General features: G+C 39.0%; 1 protein-coding gene across 2 annotated transcripts; it reads left to right on the top strand.

Annotated features, from left to right (window-relative positions):
• The first annotated feature begins 999 nt into the window (after window positions 1-999).
• On the top strand, window positions 1,000-10,771 carry LOC113023644 (multidrug and toxin extrusion protein 1-like). Of its 2 annotated transcripts, XM_026169858.2 has the most exons (16): window positions 1,004-1,750; window positions 3,638-3,739; window positions 3,829-3,897; window positions 4,120-4,268; window positions 5,306-5,348; window positions 6,241-6,285; window positions 6,386-6,483; window positions 6,755-6,852; window positions 7,131-7,312; window positions 7,387-7,495; window positions 8,025-8,100; window positions 8,490-8,559; window positions 8,653-8,785; window positions 9,267-9,361; window positions 9,439-9,502; window positions 9,575-10,771. In XM_026169858.2, the coding sequence occupies exons 1-16, from the start codon at window positions 1,577-1,579 to the stop codon at window positions 9,817-9,819; spliced, it is 1,752 nt and encodes a 583-aa protein (XP_026025643.2). In that variant the 5' UTR covers window positions 1,004-1,576; the 3' UTR covers window positions 9,820-10,771. The 2 variants fall into 2 exon arrangements, with proteins under 2 accessions (XP_026025642.2, XP_026025643.2); XM_026169857.2 differs by having other exon boundaries at window positions 1,000-1,750; window positions 9,439-10,771.
• The last annotated feature ends 226 nt before the right edge of the window (window positions 10,772-10,997 follow it).

Below are 10,997 nucleotides of genomic sequence, written 5' to 3'. Positions count from 1 at the left end.
TTGCTTACTTTGTACTTCTGTAGCACCAGCTACATGATGAAACGGCTCCATTAACTGAAGGTGCTCACTTTAACCACCAGCTGTAAAGACTATCCTTGTGGAAATGCTGTGTCAGTCCAGCAGGTACTTTTTTAATCATGAAGGAAAGCTCTTACTGCGGGCCACTCTAATTTAGGTGACTTTCCCATGATAAGTCTAGTTAAACCAGATTAATTTCTTAAACTAAACCTCTTACTGGTAGATAATCTTTATCAACATTATAAAACACCCTGTAATTGTATTCCTAGACTAAGACGTATTCAGGTGTAGTGAACATGAGACGTAGAAGATCGAAATGACTCACGCCGAAATAAATACATTAAAAATCTGTACATAAATTTAAAAAAAAACCTTTAATTTGACCAATATTTTACAATTAATCTACATATAGTATACTGTTAGTTTTTTTGTTTATTTACCCATTATTTAGTTATCATTTATCAATATTTCCAGTCTTTTCTCTCTATGTTAATATTTATGGAAGTCCTGCACCACTTGCATAACCTTGTTCAGAGTCATTTTCAAGAGTTAAAAACATAGATTGTATATAAAAGAGGAATGTTGTGATATTACCATCTTATAGCCACAGATACCTCCTAAGTGCTAAGTAATATACAAATAATGCACAGCCTCTTGGGCAGGCGAACAACACACTGTATTATTATTATTTATCACGCCATTCTGATAAAATTGTTTAAAAGGCACCACCAACACAAACACAGGAGTGAGGATAGGTCAGAGGGAGAAACCAGGCCACCTACAGCTATCTGTGTCTGTGCGCCTGTCAAACAAAGCAGCCATGCTGCTATGTGTAGCACCTTCCTACTCAGCTGACCCAAACACACACGTTCATATATTGCTTTTATCTATACCTAAGGACTTTCTTACAATTTCACACACACACACACACACACACACACACACACAAACTCGGGGGTCAGTACCTAAGGATCCTGCAAGACAACCTGCTCAACCACCTGAACCAAAGTTGCCCAGATGCAAAACAATCCAGCATCGCAAACAGACTGCAGACAGTCTGACCTGCAAAAACTATTAATTTTCAACATTTTTTCTGATGAAAGTATGTTAATGTATATTAGTTTGAGGACCGAACTTTATGCAAGTCAGTGTGAGGAAGACTGTTCTGTTTTTTTGCACCCATATTTCTACTGTTATGAAATTATTGTCCACCTAGATTTTTTATCTTTTTTCCAATTACTGAACTAAAATAAAAATTGTTTGTTTGGTTTCTCTTCCTTCCCCATAGATTAGACAGAGTGTTTTAAACACACACTTAGCGGGTCTGTCGCCGTGCTGTGGCACGCGCTATTTACAAGTGTAAACACTCCCAAACTTCCCAGCAGCAGTATACACATGCACGAGGACACTCCTCAACTTACAGCGCGTGTCTGGCCCCTCCTCATCGTGATCCCGTTATCAAAACATCAGCCTCTACTAGATACAGTAGCTGCTGAGAGCGAAGCAGTGACAGAAAGCAGTCCGGCTGTTTGCAGAGAACACCTGGATCTGTTCAATTATGGACGCTTCGGTAAAAACAGCAGGAAAATGCACAGAGGCAGCGAGGGGGGATTTAAAGGAAGGTGAAGTGGCACAGAGCTCCCGCGGCTGTTGCCAGAAATGTGTCCCTGGATTCATTCCGACAGTTTACCGCAATGAGCTTGTGCAACTTTTCAAACTAGCGGGACCAGTGGTAAGACTGTGTGGACACAACTGAATAGCTATATTTAACTGTAGTGGTGTTTTTATTCGGACATTATTTGGCATCCCTGTTTGTCGCTCTCTGTGTGATGTTACTGACAGGAAGAGCTGATTTACTACAGACGTTGTGCCATGTGTCAGTAAACTTGGGACTCGTTATTAAGACTGTGTTATATCTCGTCCCGTTTGTTTAAACTAAACAAACCCGGGACTGTAGGACCGAGCTGTTTATATCTGTTTAGTTGCTTAGACAGGTTTGTGTTAGGTTTTGTATTGTTGGTTGTCATTTCAAATTCAAATTCAAATTCAAATTTTATTTGTCACGTACACAGTCATACACAGTACGATATGTAGTGAAATGCTTGGACAACTGCTCGTGACCTAAAGAAAACAAAAAAGGAAAAGGCTATGAATAAGATAGGAAATAAATATGAAAAATTAAAAAGGGTAAATTTAACTAGGAAGGAATAGAATATAAATTAAGGTTAAAAATGAAATAACTGTACAACACAAATTAGAATGAAGGGTAAATTTAACTGGGAAGAATAAGATAAAGATAAATATATAAATTAAAGTTGAAAATAAAATAACTGTACAACAAAATACACAATACACAATATAGAACTATATAAGAATGTATGAAGAAATCTAAATATAAATAAATATATACACAATAACAGCAGCTGTACAAGTATTAACCGGAAATGAAGAATATAGTGACCAGTGTTGTGCAAAACCAAAGTCCAGTGTGTGTGTAAGAACTGTATGTGTGGGTCAGTACTGTGTGGTGGTGTGATTGAGAGACCGTATCGCCTGCGGGAAGAAGCTCCTCCTCAGTCTCTCTGTGTTGGTCTTCAGGGAGCGGAATCGCTTTCCTGACCTCAACAGAGAGAACAGTCTGTTGTTGGGATGGCTGAGGTCCTTCACGATCTTCCTGGCCTTGGTCCAGCACCGCCTGCTGTAGATTGAGTGCAGGTCAGGGAGCATTTATGCTTAGAAATATTTAACCATGTATGCTTAGAGGTGTATAATTAATTGTGTAGTGATAGGTTGTGTGATCTTTAACAGGCTGCAGAGGCTTGGTGTGTATTCCACACTAGAATGCACACCCACATCCTGGGAGCACGAGAGAGGTCGTACCTTCTCTTATTGTTTTATGGTAGGATTAACGTAGCTACGTCTGTTCTAGTCTAAGTGCTTTTTGTTTAGATGAGCTGCAGGAGTTCCTCACCGTGTTATCTAGGGTGAACCATCTAGGGTGAGGGGGGGGGGGGGCTACCCTCTTCCCGTGTCAAGGATGTTTGCCTTTGTGCTTTCATGTATATGACCCTTTGATCAGCAGTACCACACACACACACACACACACAGTATTCTTTGTTCACATGTATACCTATGTAAGATGCTATATGTTAATGACCCTATGCATATTCATGTAACCACAATAAAAGGAGTGCTATGGGGAGCCTGGCTGAGAGTCTAATGGAGGTCAAGTGGTGGGACGACACTTGGCTCTAGGCAGGTCTCCCTCATGCATGAGTAAACCAGAGAACTTTGGTGCCTTGTGTCTTGCTTTGCTGTGTAATTATATTGTCTTCAACGTTCCAGCGAATAGGTTCAAGCTACAAACCTATCAGTTTGGCATCATGTTTATTTAATTTTAGATGCATTAATTGTGTTTTTATGGCTTATTTGGATTATATGTCAAATTAGTCCAGATTTTGCTTAAAGCTCAACAACATACATTTGCTTCAATATTTCTTAAATGTTTAACATCCTTAAGTTACTAAATGTTTTAACCATATTCATTACTTATTTATTTTTCCTTTAAATGTATTTCTAAATACAACACAGAGTCAGGATCTCCTCTTCTGTACTTCAGGTCATTTCCCAGTTCATGATTTTCATGATCGGTTTTGTCAGCACGGTGTTCTGTGGTCACCTGGGGAAAACTGAACTTGCAGCTGTAGCATTATCAATTGCGGTGAGCAGACATTTCAGTGCCTTTGTTGTTGAACTGTAAATATGCATCATTTTTTACCCCACTTTATGCATGTTGTGTTTCGTTTGCAGGTAGTTAACGTCACTGGTATTTCCATTGGCACCGGTTTGTCATTAACTTGTGATACCCTCATATCTCAGGTAGGGTCCTCACCAGAGCTTTCACTTTATTTGTGTAACCAAGACAAACACAAGCAGCACAGCTGGGTTCCCAGGTTCTCCTGGAATGCCCTTTTAAACATCTCAACACTGAGCTTTTGTGTGGAGTTATTTTTCTATGATCAGTCATACCCTTGTTCTTTGGTGGGATTCTGTGTTTTCCAACTTTTCTCACCCGAGCGTCTGTCTACCTGTTTCACGCAGACGTATGGGAGCGGTAACTTGAAGCGTGTGGGTGTGATTCTCCAGAGGGGAGTTCTGATTCTGCTGCTGGCCTGTTTCCCTTGTTGGGCCATCCTCATCAACACTGAGCCTCTCCTACTTGCTGTCAAACAGAGTCCAGAGGTCGCCAGGTGAGCTGTTATTAACCAGCAATAACAGACGCGTGGATGTTGTGACACTGCTGAGCATGTGTCTGTCTCACTCTTAAAGAAACACAAATTATGCAAAATGCCAAGCACTGTTAGTTTGTGCAAAACAATGCAGTAATCTAAAAGCACATTATACCTGCAGTGGCAGTGAACAGTTAACTGAGCACTGGAAAATTCAGACGTTTTCCTGAACAAAGATTTTAGCTAAAGCCAAAAAGAAAAAGAACTGTGGTACCAGCTGTGTAAAAATATTTTTAAACCAGTTTTGTTCATTTGTTGAAGTATCATAGACTAGAAATGTCTGTTTAACTGCTAAATCCTCCACTTTCTTCACCACCGTTGTTCAGTTTTTAATCTGAACTGTCAGTGTGCTGGTTCTTACTGTTTACTGTTCACTGACTTTTTTCTAAACATAACACAAATATGTGAATTCAGTAATGCAAAGGCATGAATTTTTCATTCAGGAGAACAAATTATGACCTCTTCACACAGATTATGGAAATATTTAACTTTGTACTTGCAGGGCTTTAAAATTAAACTCAGGAAAACAGCAATTTGCATGTCAGCTGTTAAAGTCACTTAGCTTTCTATGCAAGTGAGTTTAGGGTTCATCATTACTAACCTGTGAGGAATAACTGGTTAGATTTGTGTACTGGTTTACAGCCCAGCAGCGTCTCAGACTACATGCTATGTTAACATGCCAGTGACATGTCTCGACTTTTGGGTAAAGTTGCAAAATACGTAATTGACATCACGAGACCTGAGATGCATTTTCAGTTTGTCTAAACTATTTGGGATTAGTTGGATCTGATAAGTTCAAAAATGAAGCATCATCATTGGTCACACAGGGTTTATTTTACAGCATAACACAATGAAGTCACTGTTGTTTACCAAAGTAGGAAACAGTAATGTGCAGAATGAAGTAAAAGAACAAGAAAAATACAATGTGCCCATAATTTATGTGCAGTCACCATCAACAGTGTTGCAGGCTTACTTTGTCTTTTCATTTCCACATGAAGCCTTTCCCAGCTCTATGTGAAGATCTTCATGCCTGCTCTGCCGGTGAGTTTGATTTGACAGAGTTTTGAAAGGTGTTAAATAACCAATTTCAGCACAGCTAAAAGATCTGTTAGATCTCTGTTCCAGATGCAAAGTTCTTAACAGTTTAATAGATTTACACATGGTTAGGTTTGTGCGGTCTTTCATGTTTGACGCCTGCTGATCTTGGTTGATGACGACTTTTTCTCCAGAAGCAGCTTAACGTTTTAGGTTGTTATTACAAGGTATTAACATCAAACACTCATTATTCCCAGAGGATTCAGTTCAAGCCATCCGTAAATTTTCTTCCACTTGTTCAAATCAGGGTTGCAGGGGCACTGGAACCTATCCCAGCTGTCACAGGTCTAGAGGCAGGGTACAACCTGCACAGTGTATAGCAGGGCTAATGAAGAGACACGAACCATTCACGAACACATTTATATCTCCAGCCAATTTAAAAATCACCAGTTAACCTAATATGCATGTCTCTGGACTGTGGGAGGAAGCTGGAATTCCCAAAGAGGACCCACAGGCACAGGGACAACATACAAGCCTTGCCTAGATTCAAAGGACCTTAGCTAACTGTCCAAATTCTTAGCTCAGTTCATTTTTTTAGCAGCTCCAATTCACAACAGTCACATTAAGGCACTTATATAGCAGAAAATCAGAAAGCAATCCCACAAACTCTGGGACAGAGTAGACAAGGGTTAATGACATTCAGTGGAGGCATATAAATGCAATGAATCTGTAGTAACTGTAACTTATTGTCATTTGACATGTTTCTCAGCTTTGGCTGTTTATTATCTTCAGTAAAAAGTGTTAGCGTGCTGATTAACCTAAGATCTGATCATGTGCTCAAATTTGTTCTTCACTTCTGTCAATGAGTCTCTTATCATTTAATGTTTGCTTTCTTCAGGCTGCTTTCATGTACCAGCTGCAGGGGAGGTATCTTCAAAATCAGGTGCTTGAACGTGCATATGGCCCAACATTACCTTAATAGTTGGCTGTGCATTTAAAACATTAACATGAATGTTATGTGTATTTTGTGCTTTGGTGTACAGGGAATTATATGTCCTCAAGTTATAACTGGAGCAATTGGAAATGTCTTTAACGCAATATTCAACTACGTCCTCATCCATCAGCTGGATTTGGGTGTTGCGTAAGTTTTCCTCCATCATTCCTGTGACATCATTGGTTGAATGTAACTCTAAATTCAGTCAAAGAAAACTAATGTGTTTTAAATTCTTTATTTAATGATTCAGTGAATTTAACACAGATTGCACGATAGATTAAATGACTAAAAAGTCAAATAAAACTTACATTACCTTCTAATTTTAGTTTGGGTAGCTCTGTTGATAGCGTTTCATTTGATTGTCACTTTAAATATGTGGCATTAAATGTTTATTTTTTATGGTGTTTTTGTCTTTAAGTGGATCAGCAGCAGCCAATGCCATCTCCCAGTATTTGCTGGCAGCAGTCTTATTCATTTACATGTACTTGAGAGGTCTGCATAAGGCTACATGGGCAGGTCAGTCATTTTACTTCTACAGGGAATCTTGAACTTGCTGAAATGTTTTTATTTTGCTGTGTCATTCGTGACAGTTACTATTCTTTAACAGGAGGGTTTCAATAAACTTTAAGACATCTCTGTAATAGTTAAAACGTGTGGGATTTAAATAACATTTCATGGTAAGGTCAAATATATGTAAATCCTTCATTGGTAATTGTTGATCCTAGGCCTATCATAAAATTATAATTTAAACCAATAGTTTGAAAGATGACATATAGAGTCACTCTGACCCACAGGTTGGTCCCTTGACTGTCTCCAGGAGTGGGGACCCTTTGTCCAGCTGGCTGTCCCCAGCATGCTCATGCTCTGTCTGGAGTGGTGGATGTTTGAAGTGGGAGGATTCCTGGCCGGTGTGATCAGTGAGGCCGAGTTGGGAGCTCAGTCAATAACCTACGAGCTGTCCATTCTAGCATACATGGTAACTCCACTCAGTTTTGCTTGCATGTTGACTTGGCGTTACATTTTGGAATTACACATGGACTTTTTCCATAGATTCCACTAGGGTTTGCTAGTGCTGCCAGCGTACGGGTTGGGAATGCACTTGGTGCAGGAAACATCGAGCAGGCCAAGCTGTCAAGCAAAGTCCCCATCATCTGTGCATGTAAGAACCGACGTATTATTGTCTGTGTTACATAAATGGAAAGCACTAAAAATACTGATAACTGAGCAGTAGCAGCTCTAGTTTCATTTCATATTGAGCCTCATGAATAGAAAATTTTGAATAAAATATTGTTAAATAAGCATATGAAGCATAAATGTAATAAAATATAAATCCATCCGTCCTGCCACCTCCTTAACAGCTTATCCAATACCATATTGTTGATGGGAGCTTATCCCATCATTAGCTAACCTAGCATGGATGTCTTTGGACTGTGGAAGGAAGCTGTACCGAGCTATAAACCATGCAGGAAGGTACTTCACAGCAAAACGGTCATGGGTTTAAATCCACTGGCTGCCTGTGTCCTCTTGACCCATCAGAGTAAATCAATAAAAATGTAATCTAATAAACCTGGCTGCTGTATTTAAAGTGCTTTCTGTGTTCTTGTCATCGCTTTTTCCTTCAATATTAAAATTGAATGATTTTAAAAGAGTGTAATGCATTTTATTCTGGTTTCTTTTTCTCGTTGCAGTCATAATAGCGTGCTTTGTCAGCGCTATTTTCTGTGCCTGTAAAAATGTAATTGGATACATTTTTACTTCAGAGCTGTAAGTATAATTTCTGACCTTTAACCTCTACTCTAGAACGAGTTTCTCCGTTACTTATTTTGGTATTCTTGTATAGGTCACATCAGGTTGTTTTATGTGGCTGCTTGAACTGTTGAATGTTAAGTAAGGCTTTAACTTTCATGCTGACTCACAGACACATACGGGTGCCAAATTAAAAAAAAACAGTTACGCTTGTTATTCATCCCTTTGTCCCAGTGTCCATTTCATTAACTGAAACAAGACTGGTTTACATTGTTGATTAGATAAAAACGAACACAATAATCAAATAATTTCATGTTACATGGAGCTCATTGCATTGAAGGTCGTTTTTCAAGTTTGTGTATGCTTCATGGTGTTTGACTGTATTTTAACTGCACATATTTTTTTAGTGATATTTTGCAGAGGGTTTCTGACATCATGTTGGTGTTTGGTTTCTTGCATCTTGGTGATGCAATTGCGGTAAGAAATGATTTTACAGCAGTGATCAACATTTTAGGCTAATACTGAAAAATATAAAATGTGATTCAGAGAAATCTGTGTTTGTGTTTACAGGGCGTGACTGGAGGAGTTGTCAGAGGTGTAGGAAAGCAGTCGGTTGGTGCTCTGTGTAACCTGATCGGGTACTACTTTATTGGCTTACCCACTGGCGTGTCCCTGATGTTTGCAGCCGAAATGGGAGTTGTAGGTGAGGGTGGCAGAGCAGTGAAGTCATTCCAAGTTCTTTTATTTTCCTTCACAGTAAATTAATGTGACATATTCAAGATAAGAGAAAATATTATTTGCTGTTGTTGTCATCTTTCGGTGATTATTTACAGTTTTACACAAAATCATGAAATACAAAATGCTCAGAATTACAATTACATAGAAAAATAAATACATTCGATGTAAAGAAAAAAAAGTACTAATAGGAAAAATTTAATCTTTAACCTTTTAAATGAAACATTTTAGACAGTATTCTTTATCTAATCTTACCTTAAATTGTCTTTCATTAAAATGATGCATATACTGCTGACGCTATGCGAAAGCGACAATCACCGCATGTTAAGTCTTTCAGGTTATGCTGTATTGGGAACAAATGTGTGCAGCAGTCAGAAATTAAATGTACCTCCGGCCTGACAAGCAGGCAACCCATTAAAACTCTTCTTCTTCTGTTTTTTCTGCTGTAGGATTTTGGGCAGGCCTTACGGTTTGCGTGTTCGTGCAGTCGATCTTTTTCATCACATTTTTGTGCAAACTCAATTGGAAGAAGGCTGCTGAAGAGGTGCACACCTGCATCTATTGACAGTTTATCACACTTTCACTCATCAAAGCATGTCATTGACTGTTGTGTCTGATCAGGCTGAAGTGCGAGCGGGAGTCCGCGTCAAAGAAGAAAAAGACACGATCAAGATGGAAAATAGAGGTGAGTGGGCAAACTGGCTGAAACATCCCATTATTACAGTGTCTTATTCATACTTCTCTTTCCAAACCCTAGACTCTAATCTCATCCAGACCCCAATCAGTACTATTGCATCCAGTGGTGAGAGCGCCGAGGTGGACCACGTATTGATGGAGATGCAAATACCAGAAGAGAGTCAAACCACCAACACCACTACAGTGGGAGATGTTCTGTCAGTGTCACAGCTGGTGTTACGGCGCGGCCTGGCGATACTCATCATGATCCTCATCCTCGCTGCTGGAGTCATTACCAACACCGTCCTCACTCCACTGCTGAAATGATGCAAAGTTGACAGTTGGACAAAAAGCACAAAGTTTATCTAAGTAATACAAATGCACCTTCTTTTGTGGGAGGGTTACTTACACTGTTGATTCAACAGAGGAACAGCTGTGTGCAGTCTGTGCCCCGTCTTACAGTGTCCGGCCACAGAGATGAATTCAATAAGATGAAAAGGGCGGAATATGTAGTAAACAAAGGACAGCTTTATTAAGGCCTTTAATGAAAATGTGTGTAAAATGAGGCCACTGTTTGATAATGATAATCAGTTTGATGATATTTTTACAGTCAATTTGTAACATACAGAACCTGCAAATAATTTAATGCACATTTTATGAAGCGTCCAGTCCTCTCATTTCATTTTATATTTTGCTGTAATACCATTCACACTGTAGCAGTATGTAGCAACTTTAAAGATATTGTTTGCATACAGTTAGTCACACTCCTTTTAAACATCACTGATAAACCTGTGTATCCTTGCTTGCAACTGTTGGAGCAGTCCACCTCTTTCCTTCATGTACATCTTAGGCAGGGTTAAGACAAGGAAACACAAAAGCACGCTCTCTTCACTGGGACTAGGCCTGCTCTTGTAGGCAAAAAGAAAGCACTGTGCATCTTTACACACTATATAACTTTTTTCTGCTGACCTTTGTCCAGTGTTGGTGCAGGACAGTGAGATCCAGGCCACATTTCAGTTTGAGAACAGAATATAACAGAACAAAAAACTTTTATTGTAGGGTGGAACTGGTTCCAGATTGGGCACTTGGTCTGTTTTGGTGGAAGGAAGATACTGATGTTTTAATACTAAAGTAACATTCTTTACAGTCTGTATTTTCAGAATAAAACTATGACTGTGGTATGAAAAGTGGGACGTCTTCCAGTAATGATTTATAGAAATATTGTTTAACTGTACTCGTTTTGTCAATAAAAGGTCGAAGTTACTTGACCAAAACAGAACTCCAGTGACAGTTTTGTTTGTTTTTTAGTTGAGGGTTCGTGCATGAACCTTGGGGTTATTGTTGTATATACAGTGTTGGGAAGGTTACTTTTAAAATGTATTCCATTACAGAATGCATGCCCCAAAATGTATTCTGTAACGTATTCCGTTACGTTACTCAATGGCAGTAACGTATTCTGAATACTTTGGATTACTTAATATATTATCATGCTTTTTACAACTACA

The sequence above is a fragment of the Astatotilapia calliptera genome, chromosome 6, assembly GCF_964374335.1.
Source record: "Astatotilapia calliptera chromosome 6, fAstCal68.1, whole genome shotgun sequence".
Lineage (NCBI taxonomy): Eukaryota > Metazoa > Chordata > Actinopteri > Cichliformes > Cichlidae > Astatotilapia > Astatotilapia calliptera.
This window is presented reverse-complemented; position numbering and strand designations above follow the sequence as displayed.

What these genes read in the sequence shown, in the direction of transcription:
- LOC113023644 (XM_026169857.2), top strand. Translation starts at nt 1,577, where the DNA reads ATGGACGCTTCGGTAAAAACAGCAGGAAAATGCACAGAGGCAGCGAGG. An exon ending in GGAGGTATCTTCAAAATCAG is followed by an intron (nt 6,286 to 6,385) that starts GTGCTTGAACGT and finishes TTTGGTGTACAG; the next exon opens with GGAATTATATGTCCTCAAGT. An exon ending in TGTCCATTCTAGCATACATG is followed by an intron (nt 7,313 to 7,386) that starts GTAACTCCACTC and finishes CTTTTTCCATAG; the next exon opens with ATTCCACTAGGGTTTGCTAG.